This window comes from Lycium barbarum, chromosome 10 (genome assembly GCF_019175385.1).
Source record: "Lycium barbarum isolate Lr01 chromosome 10, ASM1917538v2, whole genome shotgun sequence".
Taxonomy (NCBI): Eukaryota; Viridiplantae; Streptophyta; class Magnoliopsida; order Solanales; family Solanaceae; genus Lycium; species Lycium barbarum.
The window spans coordinates 108,779,793-108,806,194 of record NC_083346.1 but is presented as its reverse complement, the minus strand read 5'-3'; the positions used below and the strand labels follow the sequence as shown (position 1 = coordinate 108,806,194).

Below are 26,402 nucleotides of genomic sequence, written 5' to 3'. Positions count from 1 at the left end.
TCTAGACCAGATCCAGGCAACTTTTGTAAAATATAGGCATAAGGTGAAAAATGATTGACCCAAAATTGACTTTTGGGTAAACGAACCTTTTTTGGAATTTCGTTGATTCTGAGAGGTCTGAATGGTCATTTAGAACTAGGGGATATAATTGGATAGGTTCCTAATGCACCCGAATGCATTTCGGGACTCGGGTTGGGAATTGAAATTAAGGCATCGGGAGTTGACTTGGTCAACGAGGCCTCCATTGGAATCCGAGGCCACGAGCGCGTTCGTAGCATATTTTTATGTGGGTTTGTGTGCATGGTTTGTGAGCAGATGGCATCGGGAATGACTCGGGATTTCGATTGAAAAGTAAGAAAAAAAATCGGGGGATTCTGGTACCTGGTACCAGGAATAGCGGCACCAGTGTCATCCTAGCGGCACCATTGTTACGGTGTGTTGGCCGCTGGGGCGGCCATGTGTATTGCTGGCCATCCTGCCAAGGCGGTCTTGAAGGCGCTGTAGCAGCCCTGCTACCGTCGCGGCGGTGAAAGGCCAGGTGTCTCATTAAATATGATTTAAATAAGCTCTTAGACCTTCATTATTCCCCATTTAAAAATAAGAGCTTTGGGGAACAGTTCTTGGAGATATTTGGGAGACATTCTTGGTGGTAAATCTTGCCTAATCTTTTACTCTTCCTTAATGACAATCATCTTAGATTTCTCCATTCCCTTTAATAATCCCTTAGTGATGGAATTTGAATGAGGGTCTTGATGAACTTTTCCTTAGGCTCATGTATGACGTAATTGATGATGTTTATGTTAGATTTTGATAAATCTAAGCTTATTAATCATATATCTTCCACTTTTAGCGTTGAATTTCGGAATCAAAGAATTAGGGTTTATACCCAATTTGGGGGTTTTGCTTGAAATAAGAAATTAGGCTAATCTTTGAGTTAAATCAGTAATTAGTGGTTGGGTTATGATCACCTAGTACTTAATTTGGCATTTTGCTTCCGAATTTCCCATTTTTCCCTTGTAGGCACGTTTCCCCAATTTCTAGTGCTAGAATTGCCCTAATTTGAATAGTAGCAATATTAGTATCATTCTTCAAGATTTCTAATCTAGAATTCGATTATGCTTAAACTACTTTGGTTCTGAGGTTCAGCGGAAAGGCAAGGCAAAGAAGTGAGTTATTGGTGCTGCGGTTCGGCCATCCAGGTAGGTTATGGCTTACCCTTGGTGAGACTTCGTATAGCGAAGCACATATTTAGATTATATTGTTGGAGACAGCATGTATACCTTCGGGTATGAATTAGGGTTGGATATTGCCTTAGGTTGGACCCTATTGTGTGCTGGGACTAGCTACCCCGTTGTGTTCTGTTTGACTGTTTTACTGTGTTGGCTTGACAATGCGAGTTGTTGATAGATATTGGATTCTGTTTATCGTCTTGATTATAATATAGTTGGCATACCACTGTTGGTATTTGTACTTGGATATATTGTTGTCGTACCCACTGTTGGTACTTGTGATTCGGTTATATTATTGGTATACCCACTGTCGGTATTTGTGATATTGAGCATGATTATTGATGTGATTCATACATTACACGTACTCTCATCTTCATGATACATTGTTGAGATATTGATGACATTGATGAAACACTTGATGAGCTGGGCTTAGTTTTACTTAAGTGACGTTAGAGTTCGATATCCGATGTTCATCCCGGAATCATTGATTGAGTGAAATTGATATTTGAGAGATCTCTTTTACTTGAGTGACGTGAGAGTCCGATGTTCGATGTTCATCCCGGAATTATGGATTGCATGGCCGATATCCGATGAGATTTTCGGAATCGTTGTTAGTGCATGGACTCCGCAGGTCCCCCAGGGTGGTGCCGGTGAGAACCCCCTGTGGGCAAAGATTCGGGGTCCCATCTGTCTGTTGGGCAAAGATCCGGGATGGATGGCACTTAGACTTCACGAGTCATGCTGGGTTGTGCTACCGAGACGTCGATTTTTCTTGCTGGAGTACATGTGTACACCTCATTTGCATGGCATTGCATTGCATGCATACCATCATTGCATTGCATTGCATTATGACATGATTGAGATGTTTGGTGTTGTATTGTGACATGGATTGGATCGGATATATATACAAATTTGGCACATTTTGGGTATTAGATGCTTTACGTAGGTGATGATAGACATTTGGAATTAATTGTATTGTCATGTACTTGTTGGTTTATTTGCTTATTTGGTTTATTATCTGAATTGTGTTAACTATGCTTAGTCGGCTGATAATGCCTACCAATACTGTTGTTTGTACTGACCTGCACTTGCTGCATTCTTTTATAAATGCAGAGTATCAGGTCGGATCCACTTCTGTGACGTGTGGCTGATAGTCACTTCAGCTCTATTCTTGAGTTTCCAGGGTGAGCATGGCCGTTCGCCGCCTTGAAGACTTCCTATCTTTCTGTCCAATTTTATCCAGAGACATAAACACTTATGTATTAGTATTCCGGATTGTATTATTTCTCTTTCTTTAAATGCTCTTGTATTACGCAGATCAGACCCTGGCGGTATTGTTATTATTCCGCACTATGCTCTTATATATATATATGAGACTTACGTAATTATTCCATTCCGTTGCTTAGTTTCATTTATTTATTCCTTGTTGGGTTGAGGGTTCGCTTACCTAGGTGTGAAGGTAAGTGCTCGCACGACTTAGGCAGAACTAGGTCGTGACAAACTTTTTCCCTGCTTTTATTGTAGCAATATATAAAGGTATTCAACCTTTCCTTTATTATCAGTCTCAACATGATAGTCATTTTGGCGAATAACCTTGAAAACTTAACAAGTTTCTTTGAGACTTACTACAATATAGTTCATTATTAATGGCCAATATTGTTCCTCTAGGTAGTAATAAGGCCGCTCTTCCAGAGCCCTCAATTAGTTTTGTACTACCAGATATTGTATTAACATAGGCTTTTTTCATAACCGAATGAGAGAAATATTTCTTTTCTCTTAGTATAGTGTGAGTTGTAGCACTATCCAGAAGGCACATATCTCCGTTACTCATCTTTGATCCCATTGAAGATTGAGAAATTTTATTTATCTTCATAAAAGTAAACTACGTCATAAGAAACATGGAAACTAACAACAGAAAATTTAAGTACTTCTTAAAAATAAAACAACATAAGGAAGAACTTGATAATTAAAAACTCGATAATTAAAAACTCATAAAAATAACAACATAATTAATTTCCCCAGTAAAATGATCAAATCTCAATTTTGATCTCCAAAGAAGTCTTCAGTTCCATATGAGTGATATCATAAAGGGGATCAAAATCATCATCTTTCAAGGCCAAATTAGCTTTAGCCTTATCATTATTTAGAGTCAAGTGTGACTCCACTTGGGCATTAGCAGAAGAGCCGCCATCTCTATTTGCCTTTCTTTTGAAGGAATTTTGATAAAGCCTAGAAAAATGCTCAGGCGCCCGACATTCATTTTTCCAGTGGCCTTTCATACTACAACGATGGCAATTATCTCTTGAAGGATTGTTTTGAGAACCCATATTGTTCTCTCTTTTATGATGACCACCACCACGACGATTATTATATCATCCCTTGCCCTTGCCACACGCACGCGCATTATTATGGCCCCGATTATTATTTTGTCTTCTTTGAGACTGGTCATTTGTTGCTACCACGTTCGCTTCCGGGAATAGAGCAGTTCCAGGGGCGGGCTTCATGATTTTTCAATAAAAGGGCATTATGTTACTCAACCACAAGGAGGCATGAGATCAAATCAGCATGATTTTTAAATCCCCTTTCACGGTATTGTTGTTGTAATACCAAGTTTGAGGCATGAAAAGTCGTCAGAGTCTTTTCCAACATATCCTCAACTTTTACATATTCCCCACATAATTTCAATTGGGAAGTAATTTTGTATATAGCAGAGTTATAATCACATACAGTTTTAAAATCCTATAACCGTAACTAAATCCACTCATAACGAGCCCTTGGCAATACCGCTACCTTAAGGTGGTCATATCTTTCCTTTAAACAGTCCACAATTCAAGTGGAATTTTCACCATCAGATATTCAACCTTCAATCCTTCATCCAGATGATGACGAAGGAAAATCATAGTCTTTGCTTTGTTCTGACTCGATGCTGCATTACCCTGAGTAATAGTAGCACCAAGACCTTTAGCGTGTAGGTGAATCTTAGTATCTAGCACCCATGAGAGGTAATTTTTTCGAGAGATATCAAGTGTCACGAACTCAAGCTTTGACAAATTCGACATAGTGAAAACAGACTAAGGAGTGAAACTCAACTTAGAAGAACCGAAATGATATTAGAGACTCGTGTTGATAACGTATTATGAAACTAAATAATTGCAAAGAAGAAAAACTTTAGAGAAAGGAGAGAAACTTTATATCTCACTTCTTGTTTTGGTGTGTTCATAATAGAATAAAACACTCTCCTATTTATAGGAGAAAAACTTCTTACACTCCATGTAATATAAGATGGACATACATATACTCATATATAATTGCAATATAGAATGGACATACATATACTCATATATTTTATAACACAAACTAAAAATTTTACCTCCGCTTGTGCACTCCCCCTTTATTAGTGCCATGTGGATAATACTCCACTAGGCCACTCACCATTTTTATTGATCGAGTGACTACTTCTCACTTGCCCAAATCACTCATTTATTGGTGACGGGACGCTAAGAGATTTCAACTACCGAAAATATCGAAGAACTATCCAAAAATTCCTAGATTATGTACTCGATGGATGGAAATAAATTCTTCAGATGCCTATCGAAAATTCCATGGTATTATCCTAGAAATTCAAATCTCATAGTAAGCTACCGGAATTTTCTTTGGACGTCTGTGTTAACTAGACTTCGAAAATTACTAGTAGGAAGTTTTCTTTAAAAAAAAAAATTCTAAATTGGGGTAGGGGTAAGGGAAATGGGGAAACGGATTACAAGGTATGGAATTGAACCCTCACAAACAAGATGAAAGTTTAAGTAGTCAATCAACTTAACTACTATGATTCGCCTCTACTAGTTGGAAGATTTGATTGTTTGCTAATGAAATTCTTGCAATGCGCGTGTTTAGATGGTCTCTTTCCCTCCTGTAATTTGTCGTTATTCTCCTGTAAGTTGTCGTTATTCTTTGTTTTTAGACGGTTTTCCGACTTAGTTGCTTATCGAAAATAAATGTATTTCCAATAATGTCTCCTTCTATTTTTCGTTTCCTTTTTAAACAATACAAATTAACGATTTTACAAGAAAGGTAACATAAGTAAATTTTGAGTCTCAGAAATCACAAACATCAATAGTAAAAATTTTGATTTTCAAAAAATGGTGATGGAAATGGATAACATAAGACATTGTTTTCTCGGCTAATGCAAATCGAATTTACTAAATGTTAGACCCCATGTTATCACTAGTGAAACCCCAAAAACAAAAACCAAAAAAATAGAAAAGAATGAGAAATTGAGAATAGCACACGGATAATTATTTTGTTTTGTTAAAGGTAAACTTCAAACTTGAAAAATCCATAATGTCTTATATATATTGGTACCATTGGAAAATACATCCATTTAAGGAAGGGGCACATATAATGTATTATTAAAAAACAACGTTATTTATTTCACACGCTAGGCAGAACCATTTAGCCATATCGTCGATTAGTCACCACACAAACAAACACATATATATTTGTGTAAACATACATATATATCTGCGTTTATTGGATAGCATCGATCTTCTATTACTTGAGAAGGTGACCTTCTATATCTTTGGTCACATGAAGGAGAAAACCCAAGAGGACGAGAGGCTCGGGTATGTCTTCAGTTTTCTTCTCGTACACAAATGTCCATGTAGTCCATTGATGGTTACAGGATGTGATAATAGTGAAAGAATTGTACAACTCTAACAGATCCCCTCCAATCACTTTCCAAGTGATTGTTTTCGTCTGAGGATCGACGGCTTCAATCACTTGCTTACAAGTCTTATCTTTTCCATCTACAGCCAATAAAGTTAAGAATACAAGAGACATTACTAGGCTAGTTCAGCTTTCCAATCACGCATAAAAGATATAAACATTCACAATAACATATTTTCATCTCATTTATTTTGAATTTGCTTTGATTTTCAATTTCATTTTCTTCAAAAATTATATGAAGCTGGGGTTTCTATATTTTTTCCTAAATAGATTTATATTTAAAAATCTCAAAGATAAAATGTGTGTGTGCGTGTGTGAAATTAAAAAATTAACAAAATTTGTATTAAAGGATTCAATTGAACCCGTTGAAACTGTAAAGTGCATCAACCTTTGGACCAAGTAATATGAAGTTAAAAGGTAAGATTCGCCCACAAATGAGAGAAGTTATTTTCCCCCTTTAGGGTGTGTTTAGTACGAAAATGTTTTCCTGGAAAATAAGTGAATTTATTACTTATGTTTTGGTGTTTAGTAAATAAACAGAAAATATTGTTCAAACAACATTTTATATATAATCTAGACAAACAATATATGAATATGTGATGAAGTGTGGGAAGGTTGCGTGGGAGTGGGGGTGGGGCTGGTTTAGGTAGGAGTTGGGTGGGGGTCGGAGTGGTTGTGGGTTGGGGTGGGGTGGGGGTGGGTGCAAAAATATATTTTATATGATTTATATATTCATTTCACTATTTACAACTGTTGAGGTTGATGATGTGATATTTGTCTACCAAAACAGAATTTTAAATACTAGCAAAATATGCCCGTGCAAACATATTTATTCACTTTAATCAACCAGTCTTTAAGGTTTGTATTTTGTAAATAACTTTTAATAACATTCTAATTGTTATTATATAGCAACATATACAAATGTATTTTACGTACTATAATTTTAGTTATAATTAAAAAATGAAGTTTTAAAATTAAAAACATATGATGGAATTAAGCCTTTGAGATGGAAAGAGTCGGATTTTTTTCTCATTGTCATGACAATGAAAGTTGTTCATCGATGTGAAAAAGAAAACTAGTAAGAACATGAGGGAAAATTAATTTTTGATTCTAGATATTTTCTTTTAAGTTCTTTAATATCTTATATGTATACCGATAGGTTAATATCATCGCAATTAACTAACTGTTCAGGTCTAAACATAAGAACCATTGTTGTATATTGATTTTTTAAAAGCAAAACTAATAAAATATTTTTATTAAATTAATTTAAAAAAATGTTAATAAGGGGTAAATTAGTTACATTATAATTTTTTATATTAACAATTATAGATAAAAAGAATTGTTACAAAGAAATACCAATTAGAAAGATATATGTTCTATCGGAAATCACCAAATTTTAATTCCTAAATGAAAATATAAAGTAATAAATTTTATAAATGTAAAGAAACAATAATCAGAGAATATAAAGGAGAGCAAAATAAGAAAAGTATTGACAAAGAAGGAAAACGAGGATAAGAGAAAGAAATTTTTCTTCTTCTTATTTCACCCTTCACATCAATTACTCATTTTCAAATCATTTTTTAAGGCTATTCATGAGGCTATACACCAATAAATACGGATATTATGATAAAATATATATTTCATTTATTAATTTTAAAGAACGTGAAAAGTCGAAAGTGGACAAGTAAAAGTGCACGGAGGGAATAAATATGTGTAGGAGAATTAAAATTGAAGTGCATACGTGTATACATGAGAAGAGAATAAATACTCCATACTACGACGTATGTCCAAGTGGGATAAAAAAGTCATTGGTTAAAGTGTACAATTTATATAACTTTTGGTACAAATTACATTGCTATTGTTCGTCCTCTCTTCACGTTTAAAGTATTGACAAATAAGAAAACGGGGATAAAAGTCACTCTCTCCGTTCACTTTTACTTGTCCAAGTTAACATATCAAGAGAAAGAAGTTTTTCTTCTTATTATTAATTTTACCCTTCACATTAATTACTCATTTTCAAATCATTTTCCAAGGCTATTGAGACTATACACCAATAAATATGAATATTATGGTAAAATATATACTCCCTCCGTCCCATATTACTTGTCCAATTTTCCTTTTGCACGCCCCTTAAGAAATCATAAATAAAAGATGTATTTTACTATCTTACATCTATCTCTCTCCAATAAATACATTCTAATCAAAATTGACTATTTTCAAGAACATTTAATACTAAGGGTAAGATGGAAAATAATTAATTAATTTTATCGTGATTTTGTAAATGAACAAGTAATTTGAACATATATTTTTAGTAATTCTTAAAGAACGTAAAAAGTCAAAAGTGAATAAGTAAAAGTGCACGGAGGAAATAAATATGTATCGGAGAATTAAAATTGAAGTGCATACGTGTATACATGAGAAGAGAATAAATATTCAATGCTATGACATTTGTCCACATGGGATAATAAAGTAGTTGGTTAAAATGTACAATTTATATAACTTTTGGTACAGATTAATTTTTCTTCTTCTTATTAATTTTACCCTTTACGCTAATTACTCATTTTCAAATCATTTTCCAAGGCTATTGAGATTATACACCAATGAATATGAATATTATGGTAAAATATATACTCCCTCCATCCCGTATTACTTGTCTAATTTTCGTTTTGCACGCCCCTTAAGAAATCATAAATAAAATATGTATTTTACTATCATACATCTATCTCGCTCCAATAAATACATTCTAATCAAAATTGACTATATTCAAGAACATTTAATACTAAGGTTAAGATGGGAAATAAATAATTAATTTTATCTTGATTTTGTAAATGAACAAGTAATTTGAATATATATTTTTAGTGATGTGGCCAAGTAATATGAGAAGGATGGAGTACTTCATTTATTAATTCTTAAAAAACGTGAAAAGTCAAAAGTGAACAAGTAAAACTGCACGGAGGAAATAAATATGTGTCGGAGAATTAAAATTGAAGTGCATACGTGTATATATAAAAAGAAAATAAATATTCAATACTATAACATTTGTCCACGTGGGATAACAAAGAAGTTGATTAAAGTGTACAATTTATATAACTTTTGGTGCAAATTTTCTGAAAAAAGAAGCCTACACGTGTTGGCTAATTAAATAGGTCCACCCACAGACACAAAAGCCAACAAAAATGGACCCACATTATATAGTACAATTTTAAATACTATTTGTACAACAAATTATAGCACTGTTCGTCCCTGTTGGTCCTCCAACTCCCATTTCTAATATAGTAGAGAGAAAGAAAATTCTATTACGGCTACTTACATATATAATAAGTCCATCGACATTTAAGAAAGTTATATCTGAAGTTATAAAGTATTTGCACTGTTTCATTAATAGTACTCTTATTAATTTATACTTCTTCCACAACGTTGTATGGGCTTGGGTTTCCCTACTTCAATTAGGGTGGTCATATTCCTAATTTTTAAGAAACTTATTTTTCTAGAGAAAAATATCTGAGACAAGGTGGAAGCAGCCTCGATGGAGACAAAATGCGGGAAGAGAGGATTAGACGATTCGGGCATGTGAATGGGAGATATGGATGCCCAGTGTGGAGGTGTGAGAGGTTGGCTAATGATGGCTTAAGAAGAGGTATATGTAGACCGAAGAAGTATTGAGGAGAGCTGATTAGACATGACATGGTGTAGTTACAGCTTGCTGAGGACATGACCTTAGATAGGAGGTTATGGAGGACACGAATTAGGGTAGAAGGTTAGTACGCGCATTATCTCGCTTTTCCTTAATAGAGCATTATCTCGCTTTTCCTTAATAGAGCATTATCTCGCTTTTCCTTTCTTACTAGTAGTTGTAGTGTTTCTCATGTAGTTTCTTATCCTTTGATTTTTGTTACTATCTATTATCTTTTGTTATTTGCTTAGCTTAATGTTTTGTTGTAGTTATTGTTCCTTTTTTCCTTTTGACCGGCTTTGTTTTTGTTTTATCCTGAGCCGAGGATCTATCGGAAAACGTTTCTCTACCTCCCAAGGTAGGGGTAAGGTCTGTGTAAACCCCACCCTTCATAGAGTAAGGTCTGTGTAAACCCTACCCTTCATAGAGCCCACTTGTGAGATTATACCGCGTATGTTGTTGCTGTTGTCGTTATTTTTCTAGAGAAATATTTTTCAAATATATTTTGATCAATCAAACATGAAAAAATTAAAAAATATTTTCTGGAAAGTGTTTTCCTCCACAGGAAACACACTTTACTTTTAAAATGGTTTCCCTATGCATGATAATCAAACGTCATTAAATAATGTTTTTACGAAAAAACATTTACTTAAAATAACTTTTGGTATATCAAACAGACCTAAATGTGAAATATTGAAACAAGTAAATCATATATAAAAGAGGAAAAATGTGTATTACCGTCATTATATTTCCAGCTCACGACCGAACCAACTTTTATGTTTTCACCTTCCTGGATCTCAAAATGGTTGACCTTACCAGGGCATATGTTCGGTATATGATGAGTTTTGCTGTGAAAAATGTCATGAACCAAATGTCCTCCACACTTCACCTCTACTGATCCAATCAACTTGCCTTTTACACCCATATTTTTTTCTTTGGTATAGCAAAGTAAAAGTTTTGAAAAGAAAGTGGTGATAAAATGGTTAGAAATTGTAGTCTTTATATAGACTTCAATCAGCTGTACGAAAAGTTATTATTATTATAAATAATATAAAACTTGATCCACGAATACCACGACATATCATGTTTTTAATTATTGGAGCGGGAACACTAGTGTTAGCTTATTACGTGTATAATAATTATTAAGTATTAGTAAGTGAATATTGTCCTTCACCATGAAACTTTAGTTTGACCACACAACTTATTATTTTAAAAAGATGCCGAAGATAAAATTTACAGCTCATAAGGAATTCATTTTATGTACCTGAAATTCAGATATCTGAAATCAACGACAATAAGAATTGCCTTAACAAATTACTATGTCTTATAACAACAAAGATGGATATGTACAAACAAAATAAAAAAAAATAAAAATCAATGATATTGTCTGTATTAATGTAACGCCAGTATTGCGAAAGATGATGAGGATTCCTTTATTTTTTTTAGAAAAGGGTTAAAAATGCCTCTAAACTATGCGAAATTGAACAAAAATGTCTAAAGTTCATAATTTGGTCCAAAAATATCCGTAAACTATGCGAAATTGAACAAAAATGCCCCTATTGTTACTTAATTGGGTCAAAAATGTCCTTTTCCTAATAAACATATTGTTTCTTTTCCGTTTAAGCACATTTTTTAATAAAAATATTATTTTAAAGAAACCTTTTTTTATTTCTTTTATTTTAAAATACTTTTAACCAATACAAATAGTGGAAGTGATTTATTTTTCTTAATCTCTTTTTTCAATTAAAATGAAATTACCCCATGCACTTCTTTAACTTGTAATATAGGTCATATATGTAAATCATAGTAACCCCATCATTAATTTTTATTTAGATAACGATAAAATTCTTTTCCATAATAAAATAGGAAATATTTTTTATTTCTTAATTTTTTCCAAATTGAAGCAAAATAGGCATTTGCTGATATAATCCTTGGTTTTAAAGTTAAAATAAAAAAAGGGTCAAAAATTACTCCATCGACGATATCTTAAAGATATTTTGTGATTTGAAGCAATGCACTAAATTTTCTTGTTTTATGGCATTATGATTGTTGTATCTTAACTTTAAAATCGAGGATTACATCAACAAATGCTTATCCTACTTCTATTCGGAAAAAGATTAAGAAATAAAAATATTTCCTAGTTTATTAGGAAAAAGAATTTAATTGTTATCTAAATGAAAATTAATGATGGAGTCACTATGATCTTATATATACAACCTATATTATCAGTTAAAAAAGTACATTTGCTAATTTTATTTTTATTGATAAAACGAGATTAAATAGAATAAAAATTACTTCCCATTTTTTAATTAGTTAAAGAGATTTTAAAAGGAAAAAAAACAAGAAAAGGTTTCTTTAAAAATAGTATTTTTGTTAAAAAAATGTTTTTAAAAAAGAAAAGAAACAATATATTTATTCGAAAAAGGGCATTTTTTTATCCAATTAAGTAATAATAGGGGCAGTTTTGTTCAATTTCTTATAGTCTAAGGGCATTGTTGGACCAAACTACGAACGGATAGCATTTTTGTTCAATTTCGAACGGATGTTATTTTTGTTCAATTACGCATAGTTTAAGGCTATTTTTAACCCTTTTCCTTATTTTTTTAATTTTATTTAAGCCACTGTTATTGGTGGGGAGTTAGGTATATCCCTACCATGTCTATGATGATGAGGATCTTGAAAGTGAATAGTGATTGGTCAAATTAAATGTTTACAACCAAGATAGAATTAAATTATCTTGAAAAATAAATAGTTCTTAGACTTGTATTCCCTGCACCAAAAGATGTCGAGCTAGTGAGATACCAATATAATTGATATTTATGTGAAAATGAAACCAGAAAATAAAATCGTTAGATTATGGCACAGGATTTTAAAAATATTCTCGTGTTGGTGGATTGATCAATCACGTAGCAATTTTTTTTACTCGGTATAGCGTATGTGCGTTGCACGTGTTAATAAACTAAAAATTCTATACAATAGAACAAATTATATAAAATAGCGATGGACGTTAAAATATATGCAACATTCATTTAAATCACTAAATAATGTTATTATATTCATCCAGTTGGTGTTAAAATAATGTTAAAAAGCATGAAATTTAAAATTAACGTAGGTTTTTTATGTTCCTTCGGCTACTCTATCATGATCAGCATTTATATCATTTGATATTGATGTTCCTCTTGAAAATTTAGCATGTACTTGTCCAAGTTAGAAAACATGTTGCATAGAGTATAGCCAGACATCAAGAATATTTTGACCATATGCTTTGCTAATTGTTATGAAAAACATAAACGTATTGAAAAAAGTTTATGATAAATTTAAATGAATATCCTTCATTTTTAATATTTAACTTCAACACAACAATGACTTAGTATTGTTCTAAACCAAACTTAAACAAACTATACAAATGAAAAATGAATATACATGGACTTCTTCAAGTCTTCAAACATACACATAGCTTCTTCAAAATCTCCAAATCTAAATGAAATTGAAAACAATAATAAAGTTTATACATTAGTTGTAATATTATTTTCGTTATTTATCTTAATTGTTGAGTGTAGTTCTCAAATATTATATAACAAATCAATGAAGAAAAATATTACTTAAGTAGGACATGATTTTAAATATACTATAAATTAGATGTATAATATCTTATATTCAAAAGTAAATGGAATGAATTAAATTTCTCTTATACTATCAAATAAGAATTATTTATATTAGTTAAAATTATAATTATTGATTAAATTCCCGAATATTGAAAAAAGATCCATACAATAATGGATAAATTTCAGCACTAAAAAAAAAAAATATTTTTTAAAACTCAAGAAATTTATAATTTAGAATTCCCTTTATTCTAACAAAAATAAAAATGTAAATCAAGGCGCAAAATTTTATTTGCTTAGCTACTTCATACCCAACAAATAATACGTATTTGTTTCGGAAAACAAAAGGGATTCACGGAAGCACTTTTGTATATTCCTTATTATTTAATTATTTGTATTACATTATCATAAATCAATCCGAATACTAATACAGCAGTTTGTCATCTCTAGAATTAATTTGTGAAGGTGAATTTACCCAAAAAAAAAGTCGATAAAACGCATTGTTTAAGGCAAACATCAACTAAGATATAAAAAAAAACTCTATTAAGGGAGAAATCAACGTTTTCTTAATTCGAAACTTACTGGGTTATACTATATATGTAGTCTTGTATATTCATTCAACTATTAGAATACGTATTTGTTTCGGAAAACAAAAGGGATTCACGGAAGCACTTTTGTATATTTCTTATTATTTGATTATTTGTATTATATTATCACTGTTACGGTTCACTTTTATGTTGGTTAAAGCATAAAAGCTACTAAGAGGTTGTTGGTCCTGTAATTGGATTTTAGTATTTTAGAGTCGCCACCTAATTTATTTAAGGAAAACTAGGGAAATCGGGTTTAAAAGGGTTTATCAAGCAAGAGAAAAATCCTTTTTGGATCAGAGTTCAAGGTAAGAGTTCTGGTGATCCCCTAGGGAAGGTTTTAAGCACCCTAGTTTTAAGGATCCGTAGAATACGATTGATCAATGAGCTTCAATGTGTGATTAATGTATTATTTGTTTAAAAGTGTTTAAGTTTCCGCAAAAAAATTCATTTCTTTATCATAAACTCGCAAAATTTTGGCAAAAAGTCCCCTTAGAAAAGGGGTTTTGGGTTTAAAAATCCATATAAGTGTTCACCTCACTTTATTTTCGGACTAAGACACACTCGAGATTTCTCCCGAGTGGAGTCGCTACTATTTAGTCCTAATAAAATGAGTTTAGTACTTATGGGTTTTATTATACATATATATAAGAAATATGAAGTATATCTCTCCATATATACACACAAAAATTCAAGTATTTTTATTTAAGTCCAATTTCGCTTTCTTGAAGCCCACAAGGTCAATCCATTTTCCAGGTCCAAATTCCATCTCATCTCAGAACTAGCCCAAATAGGTTTTCTTTTGTTTTTTTCAGTCCAACAGGTTCTGGGCTTCCAGACCCAAATCAATTTCAATTTATGCAAGTTTCACAAATCCAGAATCAGTTTCATTTTTTAGCCTCTGAAAGTGTCCAAATTTGTACATTTCTTTCAACCCAAGTCCATAAATTGTTCTTTTGGTATTACAAAAAATGCAGTTTTGAAGTTAACTTGTTTCCAACTCAGTTTTAGTTTTAAAGTAAAACCACTACACAATTTATCACTTTAATCACGAGTTTAAGGCCCAAAATTCATTACTCGATCATTTAAAAAATCATTTAGCATTATTCTTTAACACTGATCCTATTTTAAGTAAATATCTTATTTTTATCATTTTGGACTTAATCAGTAGCCTTAAGCCAGTTTTTTAAACTTCAAAATCAAATCAAATTTCGATTTCATGCAAAGTTAGTTATCATCCGAGTTTTAAAACGGTTTAGCGACTTCCTAAAATACTAAGTATTGATCTTCTAAGTTCTACACACTACTAAAAAACTGTCAAAAACCGATGAAAAAATCGCCGGCCCGCATCGGTTTTTGCATTGAAACCGACAAGTAACCAACCCATCACGGTCTGTCAGTTTTCATAGCTTCGCTTTCTAAAAACTGATGGACTGCGTCGCTTACACAGTCCGTCAGTTTTTTATCCAATAGTAAAAAAAAAAAAATTAAAAACCGACGGACTACGTCGGTTATTTTTAATTTAAATAGAAATAATATAAATTTTATAAAAAAAACCAATGCAGTGTGTCAGTTTTTTATTTAATTTTGTTTATTTTAAATAACTGCATCGGTTTTCTGGAAATTTTACAGAATTAATTTCCAGAAAACCGACGGATTGCGTCGATTTTCCGTCGGTTTTTTGGAAAATTTCCTGCATGCAATTGCTGCATTTTTTGCAGCCACACCTGCACAAAACCAGCACAAAAACCAACACCAAAAGCTGCTCAAAACCAGCACTAAAATGCTCCAAATCAATTCTAAAAGAGCTATAATACATAAAATCACCCTAAGTAACAATCAAACACATCAAATACAATCTAAATAGACCTCAAGAGCTATATCTTTCACAAATTGGGTATGTTCTCCTGTATGATAAACCTATATAATAAGGAGGAAAATTTAAATTCAATAACTTATATGTAGCCTATATTTAATTGAAATTATGCAATGAATTTCCACACTTACAAAATCGTACAGCCAATGGAAAAACTTCGAATATGTGGCTTCATCGCCCTCAAGTTCTATGAACTAACTGTTTGACATATGTAAGATTTTCATTACTTTCACCCTTATCAGTTACCCATTTAATTCAGTAACATAATTCGACACTCACCGAATATATACTTGAATTTCAGGACAATTGAGCAAAACATGTGTCATAGCTGATTGCCTCTCTATACTACTCATGGTTCATTTTGGAGGTTTTTTAGAACCTCGTCCTGGTTGATTAAAGATGGACATTGGTGGGTAGTTAGGATCAGCCCCACCCTCATCATTACGGTTGGGCGTATTTCTCATACACGACACTTGTTCTCTGAAATAATATGAACAGAAATGCGTTGTTTCCTTTGCAAGATGCACTTTGCAAATAGATCCTTCAATCTTAGATCTCTGCTTAGCCAATATTTTGCATTTGCCAATGGTCCTGCACATGCTTAATATCATGTTATACAGTAATTAGTTAACAAAATACATTAAAGAAAGAGGTAATAAGTTCGGGATCTTTACCTCTCGAAAGGATACATCCACCTAGTTTGAACCGGGCCTCCAAGGCATGCCTCTTCTACAAGATGAATGGGAAGATGTTCCATCACATCAAAAAACCCATATGGAAAGATCTTCTCGAGCTTAGTTTTAATGACTGGCATATTCTGTTCCATTCTTTGAAGGTTTTCTACCGTCAAAGTGTTAGAACATAAATCCTTGAAGAAAAAACTTATCTCTGTGATTGGTTTCCATATTCTTTCCGGTAGGCGGCTAAATGCAATAGGAATCAAAGTTTCCATGAAAACATGGCAATCATGACTTTTCATATCAATCAATTTTCCTTCATTCATATTAGCACGCTTGTCAAAATTGGACGCATACCCCTCTGGCATTTGCAAATTCTTAGCCCATTGACAAATCTCTCATTGCTCCTCCAAAGTTAATGAAAAACTAGCTTTGGGCTTGAACACTTTATTATTCGCTAACTCTTGCAAGTTCAATTCAGGGTGCCTACAATATTTCTTTAGGTCCAATCTAGCTTTTGGATTATCTTTTGTGTTGCATTTAACATCCATAACAATGTTGAACAAATTATCAAAGTAATTTTTTTCAATATGCATCACATCAAGATTATGCCATAGAAAATTATCCTTCCAATACGGTAACTCCGAGAATGTGCTCTATTTAGTCCAATTATGCTCAACACCATAACTAGGTAGTCTATAAGGGGCAACTTCTGTGACCTTAGGCAAGTGACAAACCCTTCGCCAAAATTTCCTCTCCTGACAATGTTCGAGGTGGAGGATCATTTTCAGTTTTATTCTTTCTAAATGCTTGTTTCATTTTCCTGAATTCATGATCCATAGGCAAGAACTGACGATGACAATCAAACCATGAATTTTTGTGGCCATGTTTTAAAGTGAATGCTTTCCTATTTTCCATGCAATGAGGACAAGCAAGCTTTCCAGCAATCATCCAACCAGAAAACATCCCATATGCAGGAAAATCATTAATAGTCCACATCAAAGAAGCACGCATATTGAAATTGTTCTTAGTTGATACATCATATGTCACTACACCTTCACACCACAATCGTTTTAACTCATCAATCAAAGGTTGTAGATAGACATCAATCAAAACTTTTGGATTACGGTGACCAGGGATAACATAATTTAGAAATATGTACGGACTTGTCATGCACATCTCAGGCGGTAGATTATATGGAGTAAGAAATACAGGACAACAAGAATAGGATGCAGCCGAAACAGAGTATGGTGTGAAACCATCCACACACAAACCCAAACAAATGTTTCTTGTTTCACTAGCAAAATCAGGATAAGTTATATCAAGATGTTTCCATGGTTCTCCATTCGATGGGTGACACATAACACCAGGTGTCCTTTTATTTTCGTTGTGCCATCTTATGTGAAGAGCAGAAATCGGCAATGCAAGCAACCTCTTTAACCTAGGTATAATAGGTAAATAATGCATCGCCTTAATTTGAACCATCTTCCCATTAGGTGTCCGCTTATAACGTGCATGTCCACATAATTTACATTCATTTAAATCAGCATCTTGCTTATAAACCTTTTGGACAACAATGAATTCTATCATACGACAATCCTAATTTGGAAACCAATCTCTTTACTTGATAGTAACTCTTAGGTATGTCGAATTTCGGACTAACTAGTTCCCCCACAAGCTTAATCATTGAGTCCATAGAAGCTTCAACAACAATCCAATCTGATTTGATATTAATCATTATTCTAACCGCAACAGACAACTTAGAATGTTGACTCTCTACCCAAAGTGGATGACTAGTCTCTTCTAATTCTTGATAGAAGCGCATTACTTCTTCATTAGGAGGTTGCTCAAAAATTTTCTCAGGTTCAAACCCATATTGTATGCCAAAAGCATCATTAACCATATCATTAACTCTATCATATTGGACATGACTACATTCCTACGACACACTACTTTCACCTACAACCATATTATAAAATATACCATTGACCCCATCAGTGTTTCCATGATCAGTCCAAACACAATATTTCTCCTTAAACCCACGACTATATAAATGAACCCTAACCGCTTCCGGTTTCAAATATTTCAAACACCAGCAACAAGAACAAGGATACCTAATTACCCCTTCATTTTGAAAATTTCAAGGGTGAAGTGACATTGCATGTGCGATAAACCTATCAACACCTTCAACAATTTCATCATGTACACCCACACGATTACTATTATTCATATTACACATCGACATATGATCCATCTACAAGAATATACCCACAAATTATTTAGGTTATAGAAATATATTATAACTTAAGATTTCTAACTTAAAATATAACTTAAGAAAACACAATCCCAACCAATTCTAACTTTGAATTCTCAATAACAATTCTAACTTTAGTAACTTATGGATTCTAACTTTAATATAACTTTGAAAAGCACAATTCTAACCAATTCTAACTTTGAATTCTCAATAACAATTCTAACTTTAATAACTTATGGATTCTAACTTTAATTCTAAAAATTGAAAAGTAAATCTAGTCAAATAAAGTCTACATTTTAGTTTTGAGGTTATAGAAATATTATAACTTAACAATTCTAACCTTGAAAAGCACAATCCCAATCAATTCTAACTTTGAATTCTCAATAACAATTCTAATTTTAATAATTTATAGATTCTAACTTTAATATAACTTTGAAAAACACAATCCAAACCAATTCTAAAAATTGAAAAGTATCTAGTCAAATAAAGTCTACATTTTAGTTTTGAGGTTACAGAAATACTATAACTTAACAGTTCTAACTTTGAAAAGCACAATCTCAGCCAATTCTAATTTTGAATGTTCAATAACAATTCTAATAATTTATGGATTGTAACAAAAAACACAATCCAACAAAAAAACAAAAAAAAAACACATATTCAACATCAATAATAACTAAGCTAACACAAATACATTGATAATGAACATAAAATATAGCACAATCTCAAGCAAAACAAAAAAAAAAATGAAAAAACAATAGTCAAATAAAGTTTACATTTTTTCACAAATTCAACATTAATAACATTACAAATGATGTTTAACAAAGCTAAATAGACTAACATTAGGCCTAAAATCTACAAATAAAACTAAAATTGAAAGAATTTTAAAAGCCCTAATTTAAAAGAAACTAACCTCAATTTACTAAGTTAAAAATGGGGCTGGGGTAGGTGGGGGTGGGCCGTGCAAGTGGAGGCAGGTGGGCAGAGCGGGGTGGGCGGCGGGTTAGTTTTAAGAGAGAATGGGTATTTTTTTTGGGGGAAGATGGGAAATGAATTCCCAAACCCGTGTGTCCTTTTTGTTAAAAAACAAATAAAAAACCGACAAACAAAATCGACCCAGTCCGTCAGTTTTTTTTTAAATTTGACTAGATTGGGCCAAAAAAAAAAAAAACCGAGGTAGTCTGTCGGTGTCTTTAAAAGAAATTCTTTTATTAATATTTTAAAAAAATGAATTGTAAATTATTTATATATTTTTAAAACTAAAACCGACGTTCTCCGTCGGTTTTTTTTATTAATTTTTTTTTAATAAAACCGAAGTGAGACGTCGATTTTTGTAAAAACAAACTTTGGCGGAAATATAATTTCAAAATTCTGCCAAAAAACCCAACGAAGTCCTTTGGTTTTTTAATCAAAAAATAGAAAAAAATATAAATATAGAAAACCAATGCACTGCGTCGGTTTTTCAAAGCGACGCAGTCCGTCGGTTTTTTGTCCGTCGAATTTTGGCAGTTTTTTAGTAGTGACACATGTATAGGGATTTCAATAATTTTTCACATGTCTTTTACAAATGCATATACACAAAAAATTAAAATAAAAGAAGGAGGGTTAGTCTGGTGGGCTGTTGACTATTTTTGCCCATAGCGGGGCCTTCACCATTTTCACCCATAGTTAGGCCTGCAATATATTTGTTTCCCTTTCATTTTTTCACACGGACTCGATAAAGGAAGAGAAGGTTGGACATCTGACTTAACAGGTTTAATGCAAGAATGCGGTCCAAGTGGCCTGGGTTGAATCGCATAGAACATGAAAGGGATAAGGATTAGTATTTATCTAAGTATTTAAACAAAGGCACATATTATTTCATACTTAAACAAATCAAGTGTGCAAATCAAGCAAATGTATAGCAGAAATGAAAGTATAATACTTAAGAAAAGAAACTCAGGCCCAGATTAAATAACAATGCAAGAGAATTCAGGGCCCAAATAGGTCATTTAACGGAATCAAACAAACTGGGATAAATATAAATCTCATTCAACACATAAGCAGAGGCCCAACAGTTAGAAAGAAAGAAACAAGCCCAAAAACTAAACATAGCCAACAACAGTTTATACCTAATAGAGTGATATACTTCACATATACTATACCAACTTATACACTTAGGTGTATATAGAATTGATTACACTTTGTATATATGAGTATATCTCTTGATATACCACAACGAATCAATCATACAAAGAGCAAACAACAACAAGAAACATGCTAAGACCTTAAATGTTTCAGGCAAAGTCAAGCAGAATCAAGATGAGGACAATATACGAGGCAAACACCAATAGTATACATGATATACATAGACTTCACTTATTTTTAAACACTCAGAGGGTCCCATAGGACATGGATTCTTCGGAGGGAACCCCCGCAACCTAGAATCGGGGAATTGAACCGAGTTAGCTAGAAACTCCAAGTTGTATTCCCTTCATCCTTGGTCCTAGGTAAGTCACACTCATAATTGTCCATATACTAAGTGACATCCTCTTTCAATTTAGACTTTCAATATCTAGATTCATGTGTCCAAACTTCAAACTATGCTAAGGTCTAGATAGTTCACATAGAGAATGAAGTAAAGAGGACAACATCTATTTTTAACAAGCATGGGCAGTTCAAGTGTTTGCACAAGAGGAACACACAATTAGGCATAGTACATAGTCATATAAACATGCATTTGGTAGTTCCTTTTAGTATACTAGCAATACATAGCAATCCCATCATTCATACAAGTCCAAACAAATATTATACAAGGGTATAAACTCATCTAGTCCACAAAGTGTTCTCAACTGAGCCTAATAGGTTCAAACTTAGCAGGGAAGTGATTACAAAATACATAACTAGCATTTTTTGTCGCTAGGGAACTTCAAATATTATTACAAGACTCAACAGAGCATTAGTATATGTTCACAGATTCTAAAACTGAATCTAACATGTTTTTAACCTTGTAAATCAGATTCTGAAATCATAACACCAAAACTAGTCAACAAACTAACTTCACAAAGTCATTTTAGGGGAGCATACAAAGGTCTGGTTCATCTATTAAATTAAATGAAATGTCATTTTAACCTATATAAGGATAGTTTTAGATATAGGAAAGTTTAAACAAACTCCTACGCAAATCAACATCAAGGTCTAACAATAGTGACATACAAGCAACACTTAAACTCTCTAAAGAAAAACCCATCTTTGAAGTGCCAGCTACATCAACCAGAGGCCAGTTTCATACATACTTAGACATGGCTATATGCTATTAGGTACCAGACAATAACTCTAAATCATGTATAGATCAAGTAAATCAACAAACAGGCTATTCAAATATAAGCATTTTTTGACAACAGTTTTGACTTAAACAGGATACCAAAGTTGTCACAATATTCATCAAACCACTCACTTCCATTGTTAAATAGACTCCAAATGAACAGGACCTCATAAGGAAGCAGGAACAACATGTTCTTTCATACATCTCTGAACTTATAAAACATACAAATCTTAACAGGATCATACATCTAACATATACAGGCTGAGTTGACTCATTAATATCACTAAGTTAATCAAACATGTGGCTAAACCTAGATAATTTAAGTAGCAGGACTATAAATAATACATAAGAGACTATTGTAGGCTACACACTAATCATGTTTAGACCATACATCAGGAATTTAACGCTAACATGACTAATCACAGTTCATAATGCTAAATTAACATACAAACAGACACATACTTAACTAAAATTTTAACTAATAAATACGCTAAATACATAATTGAACTAATCTAAACACACAATCAACAAACAATTCATATCTAAGCAGAAAAATTACAAGAAATTAAAAGGGGAGAAGATTATCTCTTTTGAGGGTAGCCTAGGTTGAGATTTGAACTTGGAAGAATTTGTTGCCTCCTTAGTCCCCAACAATCAGCCATAACCTCATACAAGAACAGAAAAATATTGTAAAATTTAGACTAACTCGAACTATTAAAGTCTTTAAAAGCAAAGCTCAAAAACTTAAGTATTTTAAGTAAGCAAGTGATATTTCAATTGCAAGGTCTCAATAGTGCATATTTTGGGTCCTATTTATAGAACCTCAAAATCCCAAGCCCTAGACTTCGAGGGTTCAGCATGCAACCACGGTGGTACCTCGCTTGGACGAAGCTTCGGATTTTGAGGCCTTCCCAAGGCCAGTTGCAGGGCCGATGATGACTGGCGAGGAACATGATCTGTTTTAGAGGTTTACTAAAATGATGCCTCTTGTGTTCTATGATACTGAGTCAGAGGACGCATATGAGTTCATCATTGAGTGTCACGAGAGGCTCCATAAGATGAGGGCCATGGATAAGTACGGGGTAGAGTTTGTGACCTTCCAGTTCTTGGGTGATGCCAAGCTTTGGTGGAGGGCTTATGTGGAGTGTAGACCAGCTGGGTCTCCTCCGTTGACTTGGGTTCAGTTTTACTCTGTGTTTCTGGTTAAGTACGTTCTGCGTACTCTGAGGGACCGAAGAAAGGATGAGTTCGCCACTATTGATCAAGGGAACTCGTCAGTTGCTATGTATGAGTCTCGTTTCCACTCTCTATCCCGTTATGCTCTTCAGTTGCTGCCCACTGAGTGGGAGAGGATATGGCAGTTTGTGAATGGGTTGAACACTAGGCTTCAGTTATCGGCTCTTCAGCTTGTAGTCACTGGGGCTTCATTTCAAGAGATAGTGAAGCATGTCTATATTATTGAGGGCATTAGAATGGAGAGTCATACGAAGCAGGTAGAGAAGAAGGCCCATAGGGTTGGGATGTTTAACAGCTCCTTCTCGAGAGGTTATAGTTTGCACGTATATTCAGGGCGTCCAGTTCAGTCCGCGATGTAGGTGTCAGCTAGGGGCCCATCAGGGTCAAATGATCAGGCTTCCAGTTAGCATGGAGGATACACTGCTTCATCATCTTCTGTTCAGCGCCCTACGCTGGACCGTGCTTGCTTCGAGTGTGGTGAGATAGGGCATATTAAAAGGTATTGCCCCAGACTTAAACAGGGTGGGCAGGGGACTCAGTATTAGGCTCCCCAAGCTCCGTTTGCACCAGATCGAGGAGGTAAGGACCGGGCACCAGCAGGGCGGGGCGGCCACACTGCAGGTAGGAGTGGTGCCCAGCCTAATCGAGGCGGTCCTCAGGCAGGTAGAGGCAGACAGCAGCCCGGCAGGGGCGGGGTTTAGACTGGTAATGTTAATTGCTGTTATTCATAGGCGACGAAAGGGCGCGGTCATTTGTACGACTTTCGAGGTAGACCAAAGCTGAGGCCTCCGATGCGGTTATCACAGATACTATCTCAGTTTATGACCTTATGACTTCTGTTTTGTTTGATCTGAGCTCTACTTTTTCCTATGTATCTACCTATTTTGTTGTGGGTCTGGATATGATGTGTGATACCCCTATTTATGTATCTACTTCTGTTGGGGACTCTATGGTGGTGGATAACGTCTACCCTGCATGTACAATTACTTTTATGGGATACAGTACTTGGCCGAACTTGATGATCTTAGACATGGTAGATTTCGATGTTATATTGGTTATGAGTTGGTTTTTCCCGCATTATGCTACACTTGATTTCCATTCTAAGACTGTTACACCAGCCATGCCCGGGGCACCTAGGCTCAAGTGGAAGGGTAACCTTAGTCCCCTCCCTAAGAAAGTAATATCCTTTGTTCGTGCTAGGAAGCTAGTAGAGAAGGCTTGTTTAGCTTATTTGGCACATACCTGTGACACAAGTGCAGATACTCCATATCTTGATTTAGTTCCAGTGGTATGCGAGTTTGCGGATGTGTTCCTCGCGGACTTTCCTGGTATGCCATCGGATCGTGACTTGACTTTAGGATTGATTTAAACCCAAGGACTCGTCCTATCTCTATCCCACCTTATAGGATGGAGCCAGCAGAACCAAGAGAGTTGAAAAATAGTTGCAAGATCTTCTGAGTTAGGGGTTTATTCGCCTGAGTACCTCTCTGTGGGTGCTCCGGTGTTGTTTGTTAAGAAACAGGATGGATCCATGCGCATATGTATTGATTACCGCCAACTGAATAAGGTAACTGTCCGAAACAAGTATCCTATTCCCTGTATTGATGACTTTTTTGATCAGTTACAGGGAGCTTCGGTGTTCTCCAAAATCGATTTAAGGTCAAGGTACCATCAGTTGAAGTTTCAGGAAGAGGATGTTCCTAAAATCGCTTTTCGGACCAGGTATGGGCACTATGAGTTCTTGATTATGTCTTTTGGGCTTACAAACACCCCAGCTGCATTAATGGATTTGATGAACATTGTATTTAAGCCCTATTTAGACTCATTTGTGATAGTGTTCATTGATGATATCCTGGTGTACTCTAGGAGTAAGGAAGAGCATGAGAAAAATTTGAGAATTGCTCTTGGGGTATTGTGAGAGAAGGAGCTGTATGCTAATTTCTCCAAGTGTGAATTCTAGTTATCTTTTGTGTCTTTCTTAGGGCATGTTATTTAGAAAAAGGGTATTATAGTGGATTCTCAGAAAATTCAGGCAGTCAGGGAATGGGCTAGGCCCACATCAGTAGCCGAGATCCGTAGTTTTGTGGGTCTGGCTAGCTATTATCGTCTGTTTGTGGAGGGGTTTGCCTCTATTTCTTCTCATTTGACCCGTTTGACTCAGAAAGAGGTACCGTTTCAGTGGTCCGACGAGTGTGAGGAGAGCTTTTAAAAGCTGGAGACATTATTGACTACAACACCGATTCTAGCATTGCCCATGGAGGGCAAGGATTTTGTTGTTTATTGTGATGCTTCACGTTCTGGTTTAGGTGCAGTTTTGGTGCAGGAAAAGAAGGTGATTGCTTATGCTTCTCCATAGTTGAAAGCGCATGAGAAGAACTATCCTATTCATGATCTAGAGTTAGCAGCGGTGGTGTTAGCGTTGAAAATCTGGAGGTACTACTTGTATGGTGTCCATTGTGAGGTGTACACAGACCATCGCAGTTTGCAGCATGTATTCACTCAGAAGGATATGAACTCTAAACAGCGGAGATTGATGGAACTACTGAAAGACTATGATATCACCATTCTGTATTAACCTGGTAAGGCAAATGTAGTAGTTGACACATTGAGCAGGAAGTCGGTAGTATGGAGAGTCAGGCTCGTTTGATTTCTTCGGAGCGTCCGTTGGCTAGAAAGGTTCAAACTCTGGCTAACAGTTTGGATATTTCTAACGCAGGCAAGGTGTTGGCTTGTGTTGAGGCTTGCTCATCATTTTTAGAGCAGATTAAGGCCAAGCAGTTTGAGGATGCTAAATTGTGAAAAATGCGTGATAAAGTGTTGCGTGATGAGGAGGGTGTGCTGCGAATCAAAGGGCTAGTTGTGCCACGTGTGGTGACTTGATCAAGACCATTCTGGCAGAAGCTCATAGTTCGAGGTATTCTATCCATCCTGGTACCACTAAGATGTATCGTAATTTGAGAAAACATTACTGGTGGACTGGGATGAAATGTGATATAGTAGAATTCGTTGCTCAGTGTCTGAATTGCTAATAGATGAAGTATGAACATCAGAAACCTAGGGATACACTGCAGAGGATCCCATTCCGGAATGGAAGTGGGAAAGGATAGCCATGGATTTCATGGTGGGTCTTCCGAAGATGCTAGGGAAGTTTGACTCTATCTGGGCTATTATTGATAGGTTGACAAATTCTGCCCGTTTTATTCCGGTGAAAATAACTTATGATGCAGAGAAATTGGCTAAAG

At 34.4% G+C, this 26,402-nt stretch overlaps 1 protein-coding gene across 1 annotated transcript; it reads right to left on the bottom strand.

Annotated features, from left to right (window-relative positions):
• Positions 1-5,556: 5,556 nt before the first annotated feature.
• Positions 5,557-10,597, bottom strand: LOC132614479 (kirola-like). The gene is made up of 2 exons (XM_060328939.1): positions 10,366-10,597; positions 5,557-6,034 (listed from the first exon to the last, which is right to left on the bottom strand). Exons 1-2 carry the CDS (start codon positions 10,550-10,552, stop codon positions 5,781-5,783), a joined length of 441 nt encoding a protein of 146 aa, XP_060184922.1. The 5' UTR covers positions 10,553-10,597; the 3' UTR covers positions 5,557-5,780.
• Between the last annotated feature and the right edge of the window lie 15,805 nt (positions 10,598-26,402).